This window comes from Pavona decussata, unplaced genomic scaffold, assembly GCF_977016875.1.
Source record: "Pavona decussata unplaced genomic scaffold, jaPavDecu1.1 SCAFFOLD_102, whole genome shotgun sequence".
Classification (NCBI taxonomy): domain Eukaryota; kingdom Metazoa; phylum Cnidaria; class Anthozoa; order Scleractinia; family Agariciidae; genus Pavona; species Pavona decussata.
The window spans coordinates 6,459,488-6,480,359 of record NW_028145517.1 but is presented as its reverse complement, the minus strand read 5'-3'; the positions used below and the strand labels follow the sequence as shown (position 1 = coordinate 6,480,359).

The window sequence follows — 20,872 nt, the reverse complement described above, 5'->3', positions numbered from 1 at the left end:
TACAGGTACGCGAATCCAGCTTTAGCAGCCAGTTGTTAACCCCAGACTAAGATACTGGGAGTTCTAGAGAAAACCAAGGATGCGACTTTTCAAAACAGACTCCCTTAGCAATAAAGAGTGGACTTCTGTTTTCGGATTTCGTTTTAGCTACCCTTAAAATTGTCTAAACTGACACAGAGCATGCGCATGCATCCCAACTCCAATTAATCGCGTCCCAGTTGCTGCTAGACAAACACTAACAATTCCATTGATGTGCAGGATTATGATCTGTACCACATTTTCAATCAATAACGCACTGTGTTGCTATTCATTGTTTCTTTTATTTCGTTTAATCCCAAGTTACAGTATAGAGACATCAAACTTGTGTTGCTCATGGAAAATCATTTGATCTGAAAAATAAACAAGGAGAACAAAAATTTCAGTCTACGTTAATGTCTTTAACATGAGTAAGAATTGTAAATAAACAACAGTAGCTCTAAAACAGCTATAAACCGCGGCTTTGGAACTAACCTAATGGCTGCTCAAATCTGCCACACGTCAAGATCAAGAGTTTTCTTGTCCTGGCCATGTGGGTTGACCGCTGTACACTCGTACCGACCGGTGTTGAATCTGGTGACGGCTCTAATGATCATCCGGGTACCTGTCGGTTTCCCTTTATCGTCTACCAACTGCTCGAGTTTGGGAAGACCGAGAAAATCACCTATAGCGAGATAATTCAAAAATTGATGATATGGACGTTTCATTTAGAAATGAAATGTTGTTGTAATCATAAGCTCAGAAACGCTAGCTCATTAAATTAAACGTCTTCAATCCAGAATCTCTCACGTACTTGGAACATCCTCGGTAAAGTACCAAGTAACAAGCGGTGAGGGAGAGCCATTTGCATAGCAGTCCAACGTGGCCTCCCGACTGGTCTTGTTTACACTGGAGCTGACATTTGTGATCGTGGGGGCAACTAGGGAGAAAAACAAAACAACTCACTCGCTTGTTAATAGTCTAGTAAGAGAACTTCACTTGGACAAACCGGTTCAAGTGCCAGGTGGAAATTGTGAGAGAAGCGAGAAAGGTGCATAGAATTTGCTGATGTTGTGGAGGAGAATATACTCTATACACTATTGAACCCCCAAAAGTAAAAGGTTCCAATAAAATAAGCCAGGTTTCAAATAGTACTTAGAAACCTTTAGGTTAGGGTACGAGAACAAGATTGACTAGAAGTCCAAGGTTTTTAGACTCACGTGTGCAAACCTTAGATTGTCACGGGGAGTTACGTGACTAGTGTATTTCTGAGAACCTTCTCTACTTTTCAGCAATGGTTGTACTGCAAAACAAGGTTCGACAGCCTATGATGTTCACAAAATGCAGTATACTTTTGTTACTGTTGAAATTAATTTTCTGGTTTGTACACATCATAAGGTGTCCAATCTTGTTTACACTGGCCATTTTTGTACGTATCAACCGATCAACAACGAGCTAGAGCCAGGACTATAGCCCGGCTCTTCAAAAACCGTGGAGGACTGGAAACGAAAAAAGTCAAATATTCAAATGAAAGATCACCGAAAAATAAGTGGCTTTATGAGAAAACATAACCAATTGGTGGTGAACAACTTGTAATCAGACTCATTTGCACAAGCTCTGCTGGTTGCTCGTTTCGCCTTTCCTTACCGGAATGGTTTCGCCACACAAAACAAAAAAAAAAACGCGTGCTCGCAGGTTAAAGTTTCATTGGCTACCAGAATTTTTTTACCTCCACAATCAGCTGGAGAGGCAGCAGCTAACTGCAACGTCTCCGTCCCACTTGTACAGTTTTTACACGCGGTCATTCCCGCTTGGTCCTGGTACGTGTCTTTAGGGCAGACCCGACACAAGGGTCCTAACCCGCTTGAACTATATTTTCCCGCGGGACACTGATCTGTTAAAAGACAAGAAAAGTAGAAAAAGCCAAGTTGTGTTGACTAAAGCTGACAATGATATCTGAAAGTCAGATGATTTTTTTTATCCCTTACCGTTCGCCGCCCTTAGTGTACGTTTGTCCATTGTGATTGCCATATCTGTAAACATAGAAGTAAAATATATGAAACTATATATTTGCAGTTGAAAGAATTAAGAAATGAGAATTAAAAATATAATTATATTGCTAGTCAGAAATCCCATTCAAGCAACCATTGTATTATTTGTTAATTTGGATACTGATCCAAATTAACTATTAATTTGGATACCGAAGATATTTTGAAAAAATATATTCCTGACAAAATCAGCATTATTTTTTACCCTTAAATAATACACAATATAATTAATAGGTAATACGACTACATGCTTGTCCAATTTGGAAATAATTGGATTCAAAAAATTCCTCGGACTGCCAAATTGGACTCGGCCTACGGCCTCGTCCAATTTGGCAGTCCTCTTTACCTGAATGCTTTCATGCTAATTTACTTTCTCACTTTCAATACCTATAAATATGCCTATCCGTTATTTCCATTTTACTTATTTGACAATGACGATATGAAGTCGTCGAAACGTCATGCTGTTTTACTATCGTTAATTTTCTTGTTGAAATGTTTCTCGGAATTTTTCTCATCCAATTATTTCCAAATTGGACAGCATGTAGTCCTATTACATATACAAATAAAAAACTGCAATGGCCTCTCTTAATATCTGCAAACAGGGGCCCATGACCCTCCGGGTGTAAACAATGAAAAATTATCACTCATTCAAACTCCTACGGTACAGCTAAAGCACTTTCACAAGTCAACACAGTCGTTTCAAATCAGACTATAACTGTAAATGTTTGTCGTATAGGCTCTGAATACTTCAAGCGCCTCTTTGAGTTGTGATAAATAAAACAACTAGCTACCTATATCCTCCAATGTTGCCCTCTTTGAAGAGGATTTTGTAACAGTTACGTGAACTGAGCGCGTTATCTCTCCATGAGTATTTGCTGATACGCATGTGTAAGCTCCGTCATCTGATGAGACAGCGTTTGTTATGCTCAGCTGTGTTCCTAGGAGTTTACCGTCTTTGTCTTCCATTGGTGATTGCGTTTTGGAACCTGAGGAATAAATAAGACACCATTATTAACTCCGTCTACAATGCAATCAGTAGGAGCTAACAGACTAAATCTTAGAAGAAAATAATGATTCTAAGGCTACTGATTCTTTTTGTTGTAATTTTTTTCAATGTTCCCCGCCATTTGTATGCTACAGAATTCCTATCTTCTCATTTTACCTAGTTTATTGATATTTGATAGATTATTGTCTATCAACACTTTAAGAATTTGATGAGTTGGAACAAATTCTCCTCCTGGGGGGAGGGGGGACTAACATATAAAAGTGACAGGGGTTATCATCGGAAACTTTGAAAAGAACCCCTCATGAATTCTGTTTCGTGGGCGTGGCCTGAACAATTTTTTACTCCTTCCTCAATCACCTCACCTTTACCATTAGCAGGATACTGCCAGTATACAGACGGAGTTGGTACCCCATCTGACAAACATTTTAAAACCGCATTTCCTCCGGCACTGACCGAAACAGAACTTCCTGGCTCAACTTTACTGATTTGTGGAGATTCTGCAGAATAATTACAGAGATTTCATCAGCAAGACGATCCTCAAAGCAGTCATGTTTCCTGGGCTGTTTTTGTACCAATGTTACTATTGTAAGACTAAGTGAAGTTTGGTTAACCAATAAGGGGATCTCTGTTTATATGTTTAGCAAAAACGACAAAAATAGCTACAATAAATACACTACATACATTGAAAGAGCTTGGAAAACTTAGTACGTCCTTGCTGAAAATTTGAGCATGATATGTTGAATAGGTTTTGATATATTACCTTTCCTTCAAAGAATGTTTGGCTGGGTCTCAACTATTGAGCCATATATCCCTTATAAATTTTAAATGCTAATTTCTCCAGAATTATTTGACATATCACACTGATATTCACCCTGATTATCTATTGGGAAATGCTCTTTTAGTTTATGGTGTTTATTTGTTCGTAGCATATTGTTTCTTGATGAGGCAAAATCTAAACCAGTACGACAGCAAAGATTTTCCTCTTTGACTGGGTACTGTTCAATTCTTTTGTAATCACAGCTAACTTAGGTTTTAAGTTCGTCATGCCAGTGTCATAGAACGTACTTCCACAGAACGTCGCTCCAATGTGCAGAGTGTATGTCCCACTGGGGCATTGTATACAGCTGGTCTGTTGGTGTTTGTCTTGGTAGGTACCATCAGAACAGAAATCACAGAACGGGCCGAGGCCATCCCTCGAATAACGACCAGGTGGACATGCAGCTGTTGAATAATGTAACGATTCAACTTCCACTTTATTTCTTACTTGTCAAAAGAATTATTGATGGTCGGTTCCCGCAAATAGCATTGGCTAGTCGAGGAGGGAAGCGACAGAAGAGAGAAGGTTGTCATAACAGCTTGTCAAATTTGAACAAAATAAAATAAAATGAAAGGTAGCCATTAACATATTAACATAAGATGTAGAAAAGTAAGGCACTGACACAGAGGACACTGTCATAAAAAGGCATTTCTGAATGGTCTCCTGTAGTTCAAAATAATAATCCCCGGAGTACACACTGACGATCGTCTTATACCGCATTCACACCAAAAAGTAAAACATGTAAAACAGTCATTTTACTAAACAAAGTTAAAAGTTTGGCAGCTCAAAATTCGCTCTCTCTCGAACTAAACACGTTAGGCCAGTTATTTAAACAGTCTTACTTAGGCCGCGGCTTAAGACAATCAGTGGGTCTCCAAATCTGTTTATGAGTGGTTTATTTTAAGTAGATAAAGAGTTTTCTAGTCTGGGATGCAAGCCTTCTTGTTACTGTCGGCAGTACACAATGTTTAGATATGACTGTTGGCAAAATTGAAAATGGTTTAGGACGTGGTTTTGTTAAACACCGTCTAACCTGCCTCTAAATAACTGACCCGTTATCTTTAAAAGGAGAGGAAACTATCTGGGAACAAAGAAGAGAACAAGTATTCTGCTTGAGTATTCTCTTTAGGTGCCCCTGTTTAGTTAGTAAGTACACACAACTCACGTTTACAGTTCCAAGATCCTTTGAATGAGGATGTTCCTGAAGGACACGATTTACAACTAGTTTGACCTGTTTGATCCTGAAACATTCCTTCTGCGCACGCCTCACAGTTGTCATTATGATAGTACGTTCCAATGGGGCATTCGACTGGAAAAAATATAGTGAAAACATAACTGAGTAACTGATTCATGTTACTTTTTCTCTATCTTAAATAAATCCCATTTCCATGTCACAGTTTCATGTTTATCTAAAATTAACTCGCACTGTGGTTTCTGTAAGAAAACGGGTTGGTATGAACCGAACCAAAAGGCTGTCAGGTTCAACAAAACTTATTTGTTTATAATGTTCTAAGTAAGAAAATCTATTGTACAAACATTTTCATTTGTTACGGTTATTTAAAATTTTGATGTAGGCCACGTAACACTTCTAAAACGATCACCTTAAAATTAGTAACAAAAAAAAGCCAAGTCTGAGAGTCTTGCCTTCTAAAACAGCGATGATAAAGTCTCGTTAGAACTGAAAATTTTAAAGACGTTCGTATGGAAATGGAAAGTTTTGTCCGTCCTCATACAAACGCCTGCAAAAATTCCTGAATTTACAGAAACCTTAGGGGTAAATAGTACGTCCAAAAATGATTCACAGCATGTGCTAACGACCTCATATGACGAAGAAATTACGTCACAAAGTTTGATGGCTTTTGGTTGGGTATTTAAAAGTTTCCTGGAAATTTTAGGGAAATTTTTCTCCAAGATCTGTATAGGATTCAATGTGGTCCTGATTGGCATAAAATATATATGGAATATGGTTACACTGTTATAACTTACAGCATCCCTGTAAACCGGTGGATGAATTCCGAACACTGCCAACAGCACATGGAAGACTGCCGTTAACATTTGTATAACCTGAGCAAACAAGAGGAAACAAAATGCAAATTTGCAGTTGGTTTTATAACGGATCAGTTAAGAGGGCATTACACCTAAATTTGAATGAAATTTGAAGAGGTTTTAAGAAGAGATAGAAGAAAGAAAATGATTTTTGGAACACCAACAGACAGTTGATACCCACGCAAAAGCACCCCAGGTTGCTGGTGGACTAACTTGGTGTCCGTCTATTAATTATTAACTACAAATTCTAATTTTAAAACTTCCCTAATTCTTCAATATTTCTTATTTCTCTTAATTTAACCAATCCTTCTAGAAAAACTACTCCTGTCAAATACACCCTAAAATTCACAAAATACCCCACAATACAGATTCACGGGATGACGATAGGGTTTTTGGATTGCTTGAAACGTGAGCGAGATATTTCCATTAAAGCCATGTCAAGGGGTGGAAAAATGGCGTTTAGGTGTAATGCTCGTTAAAATGAGTGTTTTATCATAGGCCTGAGTTGTTATTTCAACCAAGATAAGGTTTATATATGTTCATAAATATATACTGGCGGGATAAATATAAATGCAGTATCTTTAACTGCTTCTTCGTATATCCACATCATGAAATAAAATGATGTTGTTGTTGTATCTGTTTTCATGGTAATTTAGATAGAAAGAATACCACAGGTGGAACATGACTGATCATGAGTATACTGTCTTAAGGTACCGCCACCAAATGTGTGTTTAAGCATCTCATTTCTTCTCAGACTCAACAACTTTTCAGTCAAGTAAACAGGTGCTGATAAGAATAAGAAAGGTCATCAACTCGGGGAGATTATCTTCATTTACTACTAAATTCCAGTGATCAAAATCTAATTCCTTTCAAGAGTGTCATTACATTGCCAATTAACAGGAGGAGAGAAAAAAAAGAAACTGATAATCAAGTGGTAAGACGTTGCGAATGAGTGAGTAAAACAGACATACTCGAATCGAAGGAAAAAAAGGAAATCCGAGTTTTCTCAACAGGAGCCGAACCTATTACCTTCCTATTACTGAGCTACACGGCCCAGTTGTTCAAAGCCCGATTAAGCTAATCCTGGATTAACATGAACTTTGATTCAAGTTTATATACTGCATCGGTAAAGATTCTTCCAAAAGGTTTTTGGCCCTCAGTTTTGACTTAGACTTTTCTTTACCTTTAGCTTATAATTATTAGGCACCACAGTTTTCTTTAGAAACTCACCCCATTATACTGTATAACTGTTACACTACCAAGTTTCTGACACCCATATCAATCTTTCAGCATGTAAGCCGATTCCAAGAGACTATGAGGTAAGAGAGCGAATCCCCTATACATGCCCCTCTTCCTATGAAAATTTTTTTCAATCTATTTTTGTTTGCGCTGCTATTTTAATGTCGACATCTCATTGGTCAGTTAGAGTGACGTCATTTAATTTGAAACTCAAAATATCATGGCGCGAACTAAAAAAAGATTGAAAATAATTATCATGGGGCACAGGGATTCGCTCTCTTACCTCATAGTCTCTTGCCGATTCTGATTCTCACCAACACAATGCCTGATTGGTCCTGGCTGTGGTGCTCTCTGCCATTTTCCAATGACACTGTTACACATCCAATAGGAATAAGCACCAAAGAGCTTTTGTCCTGGTGCGCATGCTCGAGTGCACCATTTCACTTGACCAAACGTACTGCATGTCCACTTACCATCGGGTGGTCCCTCGGGGGGCAATTGACACCTGTATCCTTAAGACAAGACCAAAGGTTAATATGGCCCTAACACTAAGCCGTACGTTATTAATCCCTTGTGGATGCAATGTTCAAAAATTGTAATAAAAAAAAAAAAGAAGAAGACATGATTGCCTCAATTTATCAATAAATTCTTGCCATTTTAGCGGTCATGGCACGTGTTTATTTTATCCGTTCAGACGCCACTCTACGTCAGGAATGTGGCAGAAAGCAGAAAGGGTAACACGACACTTTAAAATTGAGAATGGACTGAACTTATTAACATCCGGAAATTTTGGCTGTAAGAAGTCGTTCAATATTACAAGAGCATCCTGGTTTAGTCTGAGAATCAAGCGTTTTGGAGGGAAGGGGGGAGGGAGGACTTAGGAAGGCCTGATACTCAGGTTAATCTTGATTCAGCTTGGTCTATTACAAACTCGTTCCCAGGTTCTTCCAGTTCTCTTTTCACTGCCATTTTGAATACTGGCCAAGAGCGGGTCAGCGTCTTTAGATTGTCTATTTTATCTATTTTAATATCACGTGATCCGCTGTCGAAACATCAAAGAAACCTGCCAAACGGGACTGTCAGTCGATGGGCTAAAACTAAGTTATTTGGACTTGCTACCTAGACGTACGGCTAGAGAAAAGATTTCAGATGTGATTAAAGGGACATTGTCACCTATTTTTAGTGTCACTGTGAATAGCCATAAAAAAACGTATTTGTTTCAACGGAATCGTTAAAATAATGGCTGAGTTTTGTTAACAATACTCCTACTAGTGCACAGAAACAACTATTAATTATCTTTGGCTGCGGATGGCTAGGATGGAAGTGGATTGCAACTTGAAAGACTTAGCTAATTTTTTCAAGTACTTCCTGTGTATTTTAAAGAAGTCGCTAAAGATTGATTGTGGTTTGTTCTTAGGACGAGAAAAACCGGTAAGAGCAATTTCACACTACAAAACAGGTGATTTGTCAAATATATGTGCAGTTTTGACCATAGTTAATTGAGGGACTGGTCATGAAACTTTGCCATGAAAACAATGATGCTGCAATTTATGTTGGAAGGGCCACGACAATGCACGTTTCTATTGGTCAGTTGCTCTAGCACATTTCAAAATCTATTATCGTCTGTGCACTGTCCAAAAATCCTAACAAAAACATATAAGAAAGATATTTGTCAGGCTTCATAACCATGGCCTTTTGTTAACTATGTTTTGACCAAAGTACAGCAAAATTAACGTTACAGTGTCCATTTAACGCCAACATCATGCAACATGAGCTTTGTTTCTCTTACCTCCTACATACACTACAACTTTACACTCAGCAGAGTTTCCAGCAGCATCGTACGCCTTGAAAAAAAAATATTGGTTGGCGCTGGTAAAGGCGCCGTCTATGAGCGGAGGGTTGTACCTTACAATACCAACATTGTCAGTGAACACCGGTTTTGTCATGTTAACCCAAACAGGTCCTGAACCGTAGTAAACTTTGAAAATCCTTTCAGGGCAGAAGACGACTTTAGGCTTTTCTCTGTCTAAGGGAATTAGAAAGGAAACAAAATATTTAGCTTTAATCGAGTTGGGTCTCTTGCAAATTCTGGACTCCAGAGGCTAGGATATGTCCATAATACAGCATAGCGATCATTTAAATACAGGGGTACTTCTCTGTGGAATAGTCTACCTAAGGAGATTCGGGATATTAGCTCTTTAGACTCTTAAAAAACAAATCATGAATCGCGCTTTTTATAAATTCTTAGAAAATAATTAATGATTGCAATGCAAATCTTATGATGTTGTATTTTAATTCGTTGGTAGTTCTGAGGATGTGTAACATACGCTTTATTTAGATATCTTCTTATGGTATTTATATTGTGTTTTGTTTCTTTTATATATCTCATTGTAATTGGTTTCTGAAAAACCATTAGTGGATGGAATCAATAAAGTTGTATTGTATTGTAATACACGCTAATTAGATGGATGAACTGTATGATAGACATCACAAACTGTCCTCTACCCTAAATTCTTACCAGAACACAAATTTTTCTGTCAAACATGAAGTCATATGAAAACGACAAAAAGGTCTGTCTTATATGAAGTACCCAAAATCAGGATTAGGTGCATTTCTGGACATAAGTGGAGGCTATAGGCGGATGACAGTACAGAAAGTAATGAAACGCCTCGGATCAGAAAACAGTAGTAATACTGAGTGCTCGAAGCTAAAACTGGAGCGCAAGTTTCAAAAGGTTTTGAAAGCGCATCGTCTAATTGACAAGTCACAGATTTGCGTCCCGAAACAAAAAAAGCGCACGTGGGACCGAGAGAAAGCAAAACTGGATACATGAATTAATCAAACCAAACCAAGGAATATCCTCTCTGTTTCGAATTGGGACCATTATAGCTGACAATGAGTAGTATCTATGACGTCATGCATATATTATCGACAAACTCGGTCCGAGTCCTTGGCTGTATCCAAGATGGCGCTGGAATGGAATGTAAAATTCTGATTGGCCCATTTTGATCAAGTGACCCATATGCGCTACTCTGAGTGGCTACGACTCCCCTTACTACTACTATGGAGCCAAGCGTCATAGTCCAAACTTTATAGTTATCGTTTTCACGAGGAAAGAAGAACGGAGTTTTTAGTTTACTCGTGCTTGTTGGGTATGAGATGATTATTGCCAAGTCGGTGCCACGCCCTTCATTGCCCTGTCTTTCATCTAATATCGAGCAGAGGCGCACTAACAGTTACAAATTGCTACTTGCCAGTTTGGTGCTTTATTCGAACAGTACTGAAGTGGAATTGGAGAAGGTACACTCGAGGTATTATAACAACTGGTATTCTTACCTAAAACTTCGACTTGAACGACGCAGGAATCCTCTTTACCAACTGCATTCACTGCTACCCACTTCACACTCGTTGTTCCGGGGGGGAACCGATAGTTGCTATTAACCCCGGGTGGGTCTACAGCTGTGATGTTCTCAGCGTAAAGCGCAGTGGGGCGTGTCCATTTGTCACTCACATCTGAGGTGTTCATTCCAGGCTTAAGAACCACGGTAATGCTTGGTGGACAGTCGATTTCAGGTTCTGGAAATGAGATGAAACGACGTGAAATTCAAGGTATTTAAAAGGTCGCTTGTGCGAGGGAAAACGTGCCGAGGATTCAATGCACATTGGTACCTGTTCAAGGTTTAAGGCGAATACCCAGGTTTTACCATGCCTTCTTAAAACAATTTGCGCCTGAGCAGCCAGGAAACGTTCTCTCCTTCTTTTGCTACTATGCATGATTTCTACGCATCTCCAGATGGTCTGATTTCTTAAGGACGTTGCCTGATATTTGATGTACAATGTTTTGAATACAATGCGGTATAACGAATACATACAGTACGGTTACAGTGCCAATGCACTTGTTAAATATTCTGATGCGGTGATCACTACTTTAAGATAGTGTCACTTCTCTAGTTCTAGATTTGAAACGAAGAGTGATTTTTTTGTAGCGTGGTTTATTATGCTTCCCTGTGGTGCTGTTAATTAGATTGTACAAGGTTATTCTAACTGTTACGTCTGTGGATAAGATTCTAAACTATGACTATTCAAATGAAAGCTACTGAGCAGTACTTCCCTGGGGTGCTGTTTATTATGCTGTGTAAGGTGGTTCTAACGTTTGAGTCTGTGGGTGAAATCCTAAAGTGTGACCATTCAAATGAAAGCTATTGAACAGTACTTTCCTGTGATGCCGTTTGTTATGCCGTACAATGTGGTTTTAACTCTTGAGTCTGTGGATAAAATCCTAAAGTGTGACAATTCAAATGAGAGCTACTGAGCAGGACTTATCAGTGGTGCTTTTTGTTTTCGATATTTCCAAACAAAATTTCAAAATCCCTTTAATACTTACTTTTATAAACTCTTTCACAGACGGGTTCAGTTCCGCTCCAGGTTCCGTCTGCTCGGCATTCTCTAAAGGCATTCCCCTTTAACTTGTAGCCAGGATTACAAGTGTGTTGGCATCTCTGACCGTATCTTCTGATCCTGTTTCTACAGGCCCACTCGACGTATCCATTGTCCATGTTCACTAGCTTAGGGCACGGACGTCCTGTTTGAGCATAGAACACATGAGTGACAGTTTGGTTTAATTCAAATAGTTGTATGAGGCAGTTCTTGGAGGAGTTACATTTTAGGGATTTGCTTGGTACAGTGCGGTGGTGAAACGATCATTTCCAACCACGGACAAGAATCTACGAGTTAACTTGACGGGAGAAGCCTAACCACCTCTTTTTCCCCCTAGTCAACTTTGCTGCTGTGGAAAGAGGGTGTCAGTTGCCGCGCGTATCCCGATGTGTTTGTCTAGGGTTGTAGGTAACCTAACCTCTACACTTGTGTCGTGTCCTTCGATAAAAAAAAATTCACTCCACAGCCCATCCCAAGCTCCTCCCGGGTTTTCCCATTTTTGCCGGCAAAATGTTACAGACAAAGACAAATTCCTCGGTACAGTTAACTCGGCAATTAGTTTCCGAAACAGTCATTTCAAAATATAGTATTACCGTATTGTAGTCTTCCTGGTCGGATTGGGCCTTAAGGTCCGTTTGCTGGCGGGTCTTATTTACTTTTCAAGCGCCCTTACCGGTGCAAGTCGTGGGATGAGGAACCCAATTTTTGTACGGACCACAAGTAGCATTCACAGCAGAAGGTGTGTATGGGACATATCCGTGATCACAGACAAGTGTACATCTGTCCTGATATTTATTTTGTCCCTGTTGAAAGCAGCGAGTGGGTTTGAGTGTTCCGTGAGAATCCCTGTCAGCAGAAAACGATGGACATGTCACACCTGCAACACGGAAACAAACGTTATCAGGAAAAATTAAACAAACAGCGTTGTACTTCCTAAGGAGGGCGACCTGCACCATTTGGAACATTCTACATAGTTGGTTGAGAGGATAAAAGAACAAACAACAGAACAATGCTCCCAACCCTAAAAAACAATGCAGCTGCAGGTTATCAGGGTTCAGTGAAAATAGAGCTTTTGAAAGGTACAGGTCTACTGCCTGAGGAGATTCGTGAATTCAAGTTGTGATGAGTCTGGGACTAGAAAAACAACTTCTGAACCAAAGCCGGAATTTAGAACAAGCTGTTTCAAATTAACGTTTTTGCTGTTGTCACTGTTGATGTTGAAATGGCTTCTTTATGTTATTGTTTGCAACGTGTCTATTAACTGGCAACCAATTTTACAACGCTTTTAATGGATTCAGTGTTGCTGTTATTGTTTTACCAGCTCAGCAATGGTGTTGTTTCTTGTTTCTAGCGATGGTGAGTTCGTTGCTGTAGCACTGCACCAAACCGAAAAACATGGCGACTGGTATACTTACCCATAATTCTTAGCGTACAAAAACCCTAAAAACGCCTGCAAAAACGCACAGAAAAGTTCTTAAAACTTCAAACCCAGCATGCACAATTCTATTAATACAGTGACGAATTTCGCTAAAAATGTTGCTTTCTAATATGTACCTATTGACTGTGTTAGTTTCGCAAGGTATTGCGGTAAAATGTACAACCACCATCTTTTTTCCTTATGGTGGATTCACGGTACCATCCCAACAGAGCGTTTTTACCAAATTCTCAGTGAACACCAATGGTTGCTTACTACTACTTTAATCACCATTTTCTTTTTGTTTTCTGCCTTTTGCTGAGGTTGCTGTTGTTGTTGCTACTGTTATTGCTTTTTTGTTTTAATGTTGTTGGTTTTGTTTCAGCTGCTGTTGTTTTGCTGCTGTCTCTTTGGTAGTTTCTCTTTGTCATTTTTGGTATCGTCTTAGTCTCAGTTTTCTGTTGCCCTGCTGTTTTTTGCTCACATTTCCTGTCTTTGTTAGTGTTGTTAATACTGTCATATTTTTTGCTTTTTTATATTGTTGTTGCTTTTATTATTCTATTGCTGTTTTCAATATTGTTGTTGTTGTTGTTGGTGTTGTTGTTCAGTGTTGCTTCCGTTCTCGTTGTCGTTGTACCTACTGTTGTTATGATTGTTGTTGCCGTTGTTGTTGCTGTTATCCTTGCTGTTGTTGTTGTTATGTTATCGTTGTTGTCATTGTTGTTGTTTCCTTCCTGTGGTTCTTGTTGTTTATGTTGTCTTGCTGTCATTGTTGTTGTTGTCCTTGTTGCTGTTGTTGTTCGTTTTCGTTGCTGTCATTGTTGTTGTTGTTGTTGTTGTTGTTTATTGTCGTCGATGTCATTGTTGTTGCTGTCCTTGATGTTGTTGTTGTTGTTGTTGTTGTTGTTGTTGTTAACGTTGCGTACATATTCTCTACCCAATTTCAACATACGTTCACAAGACGAAGCATCCTTTCGGCTGTATCCTCGCTTACAGTAACACGCGAAACTGCCCGGGGAATTTCTGCAAGTAGTTGACACCCTGTCGCAGTTATCTTTTCCTTCAGTGCATTCATCGATGTCTATAAAGTGCAGAATAAAAAACGACGCATTAAACGTAAAAGCCCGACTTAAAACATGAAACAAAATGACTCACTGGATGAAACATCAGTTAGAATAACGAGGAACATGAAAAAATTTTAAGGTTTCGATTGGCATAAACGAAAATCCAGATAGACTAAAGCATGAAAAAACTTGGACAGCATCAGGACAGGACAGGACTTCGTACGTGTAAATATGGACATGGTTAGTTACTTCTGAGGAGACAAAAACTGTTTTACACTCTTACTCTACGGACCCACAGGTTTGTCGCGCCGGTGGTAACCTATTAAATTGACTGAGAGTCTGAGAGTACCTTCAGTTTCAAAAAAAACTCACCCACACAACGACGTCCATCAACCAGTTTATAACCACTTCGATAACAGTCACAGCGGTACGATCCTGGGCTGTTGTGGCAAAGCTCCTGACATTGGCCATTATTGCGACGACACTCGTTCACATCTGAATAAATACAATGATGACGAGTTATATAGAGCGGTTTTCAACTGACCAATCGCAACAGATGTAAACAGCACAATCAGCCAATCAGAACTCGAAGCAAATACATGTAACCTGCGTCAAGCGCGGGAAAACACGTGCAAGCAAACACGATTGGTTTTGGTTGGGATTCCCACTGGTTGAAAAAAATTGCGCGATCTTTGCCAACCAATCCAAAACCAAAGCAAACGCGAAATTACTTTCGACACTCAATTAAAGGACGCTCTAAAAAGGCTGGTTTCCATATCTCTACCCCTGCGGGTGACTTGATGGTTAAAAGAAAGTGAACATAGATTAAATGGACGCCATCATATATGGGCATACAAGACAAGTGGCGATTCAGCAATTGATAGATATAATATTATGACAGACGTTTTGACCAGTCTGGCCAGGTTAACTTCCCGACACCACCCCGTACAATTTTACATTTATACAAATTTGCGTTTGTTGGAGCGTGAACCAGTGCGGGCTTCAGGTATTCAGAACAAATAACGAACAAAAATGACAAATAATGAAGTTCCTAATGCAAGGTAGAATTTGAAAGGATCTGAACCAAAATGGCCAGTTGAATCTTTTCAGCATGGGTTAGCGTTTCATATAAGCCTAATTGAACGTGAAAATACAAAACTGAATGCAAGGCTGGCACTTCGGCAAAGGGCAGATTTATTAGTGGCCAATATTTCGACTAATAGAATTAGTCTTCCTCAGGGCCAGAGCTATGCTGAAGGAAAATAACTCTGGCCCTGAGGAAGACTAATTCTATTAGTCGAAATATTGGCCACTAATAAATCTGCCCTTTGCCGTGGTGCCAGCCTTTCATTCAGTTTTGTATTTTCACGTTCAAGTGACGCCTGGCACGAGGTCTTTCACAAGAGAGATCCGGCAAAATTACCAGCAAGTTAGATTCCTGCGTTGTGTAGACCTCTGCATTCAAACGTTTTTCTAATTGAACGGTCATAATGTAATTCGTGGGCAATATTCCCTTGGGGAGACCAGACGGGCTATTTGACCCTTCTCACTCGAATTTATTTAGCAGCATGCTAGGTATTTCTAACTGACAGAGCTTTGGCTTTTACAACCTGGCTAAGTGTCGTGACAAAACTGGTGACAAAGATAGAGCCAAAACTGCTGTGTAAAAGCGCAAACCTCATCATGAACAATAGCTAACCAAGTATTTTGAAACGAACTGGAACGTGCTTTTTACTTTAATATGTCTGCGGTCCAATTCGCTCAACTCCCGAATACGCACCGAAATCAGGCGATAAAAAGTTTTTTAATTTTTTAATTTATTTCTACTTGTTGGTCGTCCGTTTTAGTGATAATTTGTCCAATAAATATCATGAAAGATAAAGATTTCTAGACCATAAAACGCGTTCAAAACGCATTTTAAACGCGATATCAGAACGCGTAAAACGCGTTTAAACGCGATCAAAACGCGTTTTAAACTTGTTTTAAACGCGTTTAAACGTCCTTGCAGCACTAAACCCTATTTTCGGTTTAACCGGCTGTTCCTTGTTGCGGTTTTAGTGCATGTCTCTATCTCCAAGTATATGCTACTTATTAGATGCCATACGCTTGGATGCCGACAAATCCTTTTGCCAAGAATTAATTAGTGCAAGTGTAGATTGAAACACATGGATCCTGGAAAAAAATAAAAACAGCGGTTACCTTGACATCCGCCTTGATAATCTGTGTTGTAACCAAAGGGACATGAGCACGTGAAGGAACCAATGGTGTTATGACACGTCGCAACCTTGTCTCGGCAGCCGCCAGAGTCTTTGCATTCATCAATATCTGAATTAAATCAAGAGAAGAAAAATATAAAAATAAACGTTACTATTGATATTTGTGCGATCTAGTGCAATTTTTGCCTCTCGATAGCTCTCTAAACAAAAACCAAAACATTGAGGGTGAGGAATTGGCACTCATAAATTGGAACCCTTAAAAGGTGGCTACTAGTTTACTAACACTGATGAATCTAGGGTAAGCTCCTCACTCCCCTTGGGGGGAGGGGATAGTTTGGAGGCCGGGTGCACGATGCTCTGGATCCGCCGTAAGCTGCTGGCCTAAGCTCACACTGTGGTTGCATCTAATTCAATTCTAGTGCCCATAACACTGACAAAGATTGTAGTAAACCAGCCACATAACTACGGAAAAGAGAGGATCCTCTCTCGCCACAAGCAAAATGTTCTAAAACTCATTCTCCCCGATGCATCTTAAACTACTTGCAGCTCTGAGTCAAGCCTGCCCACGTAACCTTTTAATTGGTAGGAAAATAATAATTTTAAAGGATTTTTAAAGTATATAGAACCAAATAAAATTACATGCTTCCGTGAGAGGCTACAACATGCAGTACAATAAAATTAAATATTTTCCGGTTCTCGCAGTACTTACCAACACATGTTCCGTCAGGTAATTTTCTGAAGCCTTTCCGGCATTTCGCTGAACGGAAGGAAACAAAAGTACTCCAGTTCACGCTTTTTCACATCACATAAGTACTTGACATTAAAACATGCAGTTTAGAATTCGTTCGATTAGACGTTAACTCTGATGAAAAGCTGAGAAAGAACCGCATTAATGTTGTTGTAAAGGCCTTTTAAGGGGGGGGAGGGGTGGACGAGTTATGTAAGAACTCAAGAGATGTATGGGGTAAGTACTAGAATCAGGTGGGGCTGATTCCGTCGGTGGTATTTCGAATGGCTACTTGACTTGTGGGTGTGAAGAACAACCCGTGACTTGGTACAAGTTTTTTCTATGTAGACAGTGCAAGAGATGGAATTCTACGACAGACAAGGTCCTTTCCCTCCACAAGAAGACATGAGCACTGACGGAAAACGATGGAAACAATCCAGGCACGCAATCTCTTTCCCAGGGCTTTTCCCTCATAAATTGCGAAAGGCTCTGGTAGCGAGGTTGTCCAGGCACTCCCCCAGATTGTGGAAGGAGAAAGAAGGAAAGTGCATGAAGTAAAATGATGGATGTGAAAGCTACGGCCTCTTTACCTAACTATAATGCAGTTAGATTCTTAAAATTCTAGGCGTACTCTGCGGCCAAAAGTCGCCGTAACTTTGGTGACCAAGATAATTTCGTTTCTCAGCATAGATATGATCATAAGATAACTAATTGTTATGGAATTTTATGCATGTAATATATAGTGGTTTTCTGTTGAGTGTCGCAAAGTAATTACTCTGGCTAATCACAACAGAGATAAACAGCGCAATGAACCAATCAGAACTCGATTCAAATATCAAATACATGCGACAGGCGCCGAGCGCGGGTTTTGGCATCCCATTGGTTGTGAAAATGGCGCGAACTTTGCCAACCAATCAAGTAAAACGAAAGCAAATACGAAATTACTTTCGACGCTCAATTGAAACCCGCTCTAGATACAAACGATATTCATAAGAAGAATGCTTACGCGAGATGACGTTCCATTGATTGTACTTTACATCACTTTTGAAAAAAAATGTAAAATACTTCCCTGATGCAACAACAATCACCTGCAAATAATTGCGACAAAAATGAGATAAACAAGCATTGTTAATCTGAGGATTTTGAGTAGAGAGGAACGAAGAAAACCACTGAAAAATCAGTGGTTTTAAACACTAAAACTTGAAAAAAAAAATTGGCCACCTAAGTGCAACCGTTTAGGTAAGTAAAAAGGTATATTCTGGGGCTAATTTAGAAACTGTAAAGACTACAGAACCTTTTTAAGACTCTCAAGGAATTTTTTAAGAAACAGAGTACAAAGCCATTAGTTAGTTTTACTGTAATTGGTTTCCGTTAATCCTGTTTTTGCTGTATAATTTGTAAATAACTTAATTTAATTTAATTTAATTTGATTTATTTTGTAATTGTAATTATTGTAATTTAACAGGGAAGAGCCACCCAGTGGATCTGTTAATAAACCATTATTATTATTATTATTATTATTATTATTATTATTATTATTATTATTAATTTGGTTTTCATGGTTAGTAATATCCTAACGTTGGGAGCTGAGATCCACCCAGGGGTTAAATTAAATTCCACGGTAGACTACTATACAAAACATGATCAAAATAGCTCCTATAGATTGCTAGCAGTCTCTTTCTGAACATCCGAGGGGGAGAGCTTAAGGAGCGACATAACCTCGACTAAACTGGAGCACGATCCCTCCTGCCAACCCTCCCCCCCCCCCCCCCTTTCCCCCTTCTCCTTTCCCCTTCTCCTCCAGTCCCTCCCCAGTCCTTTTGCTCCAAGTTTGTTTCTTCCTGGATGTATAGGAAAATGGAAACGGATGCCAACTCAAATATATTTACCTGTTCCAAATACCAGAAGTCCTGCCATAATCCTTTCTGTGTCAAGCGTATTTTCACTGCGGAAATTGCACCCACTCCCCGATCTGTTATTCGGAAAGACTTAACACTGAAAATAAAAACGTTTTTGCGTGTAAATGATTTAACGATCCATGATTTCCAATCCCCCTTTAGGAACAAGATTCATATCACTTGCCTGTTTCTGGGAAATGTTCCTGGTAAATCATGGACTCTTGTCTGAGCGCCTCCCTGTCCAACTAAAATGATTGACACTTTGTCTGTAGTTCCAGAGAAACCTGACGTTATGAAAACTTGGTAGACTGAAATACAAAATTACGCTACGTTACGGTACGTTATGTTACGTTACGTTAAGCTACATCCTCTCTTGGCTACGAATATATCATACATTGTTCTGTAGTTCCAGCGAAACCTGGCGTTATGAAAACTTGGTAGATTGAAATACAAAATTACGCTACGTTACGTTACGTTATGTTACGTTACGTTAAGCTGCATCCTCTCTTGGCTACGTATATATCATACATTGTATCATGTCACATGATTACTGTATTCCCTATCTTAACCCCCCTGTCTCTATTAAGAGCCCTCCACCTTCTAATAAACTCCTCTCTCCCCCCCCCCCCCTCCCCTTCCCACCACCACCACCACCCACAGAGATAAAAATTAAATAAACACCTTTCTTTCTATCGTCGGCATTCTTCGTAAAATCGGACAATCGGCGGCAATACTCGAATGGCATTAAAAAATTATTTCCGGTAATTTGCGGGGAAATCTTCGGAAAATAACCTAGAATATTCAGTTAGCATCACAAATTTTCGCCTTTTACTTTTGATCAACCCTGGTTGCTAGGACACAAAAAGAAAAGACGTCCACATTGTGTATTTTAAAGGCATGGGATAATTAAAATTCAATTTCCCTCACCAACTTTGGTTGCTATAGGTGTTTTAACAGTGATTTCAAGAATTTTAATTAACTTTTAAAAAATATTAACAGCATCTCGTAGTTAATTAGTATTAGCATGGGTCGGAAAATGGGAAAATACCAGTGATAAAATTGAGATGGAACAAATTTTTGTATCTTTTAGGCGAACACAGAAAACCTTCATGGTGGTTATCTTTTTAAAAAATCAATCCGTTTGCCTCTTGTAAGTCACCACAACTTTCTTAATGATAAAGTGCCCTGTCACAATATTCCTGTCGACTGAGTTTATCATAGCTTAAAACAAAAACTACTAGCTTATGCTGTGCTTTTCTTAGTGTGAGCGATACCGCATTTTGGGAAACACTCCAGCACACAGTTTTAACCGGTGAGGCATGGAGATTTGTTGGAAATGTAGCGATAAAATAATCAACTGTAAGATGTATAATGTATATGTATAATGCATGATTTGTAAAATGGCTTCCCTTTGACCGGTTCAACGTGTTCTTACTGAATAAAACATCATTCTCATTCGTTTATCAGACTTAAAATATAACAACACATTTCCCTCCCTGCGCACATGCCACATATCGGCATTTAATCCTGGCAGCATGCAGGACGTTTGTCACATCAACCTAGTTGAATGGCCTAGCTCCTGCAGGTCTCCTATAGCTCAGTGGCAGAGCAACCGAAGTACTAATCGGAAGTTCATAGGTTCGACTCCGATCCTGTTAGGAGCACTCGGAATAAAAAAGCCGAGATAAGGTAATCATGTCTTAGGTTTGACTCCTGAAAGGAGCACTCGGATTGCCTTTTTCCGAGTATGCCTGTGTCACACACTGAATAATACATCATTTTCATTATGTTCTGTGTTGATAAAAATGTTCTACGCAAATTTCGTGGGCGTAATTTCATGAAATTCAAAGTGTACATACCATCGGCAACAGCTGCGTGTAGATACAGCAAGCCGAGAAGGACGAAGAGCCGTAAGCGCGCCATTTTAAAACGCGAACACTCCGAA

General features: G+C 39.3%; 1 protein-coding gene across 1 annotated transcript; it reads right to left on the bottom strand.

Moving 5' to 3' along the window:
• Positions 1-281: 281 nt before the first annotated feature.
• Positions 282-20,850, bottom strand: LOC146471937 (uncharacterized). The gene is made up of 23 exons (XM_085120781.1): positions 20,787-20,850; positions 19,112-19,235; positions 18,919-19,024; positions 18,036-18,117; positions 17,012-17,059; positions 16,286-16,411; positions 14,459-14,581; positions 13,975-14,103; positions 12,282-12,485; positions 11,556-11,753; positions 10,508-10,747; positions 8,961-9,197; positions 7,486-7,683; positions 5,873-5,950; positions 5,052-5,195; positions 4,135-4,290; positions 3,432-3,566; positions 2,855-3,049; positions 2,004-2,048; positions 1,745-1,909; positions 830-955; positions 511-700; positions 282-389 (listed from the first exon to the last, which is right to left on the bottom strand). Exons 1-22 carry the CDS (start codon positions 20,848-20,850, stop codon positions 522-524), a joined length of 3,102 nt encoding a protein of 1,033 aa, XP_084976907.1. The 3' UTR covers positions 282-389; positions 511-521.
• Positions 20,851-20,872: the final 22 nt, after the last annotated feature.

Excerpts from the sequence above, each read along its gene's own strand:
- LOC146471937 (XM_085120781.1), bottom strand. The coding sequence starts at position 20,850 with ATGGCGCGCTTACGGCTCTTCGTCCTTCTCGGCTTGCTGTATCTACAC. Across the intron at positions 4,291-5,051 it reads AGGATCTTGGAACTGTAAAC|CTGCATGTCCACCTGGTCGT; the intron begins GTGAGTTGTGTG and ends ATTATTCAACAG. Across the intron at positions 1,910-2,003 it reads TACACTAAGGGCGGCGAACG|ATCAGTGTCCCGCGGGAAAA; the intron begins GTAAGGGATAAA and ends GTCTTTTAACAG.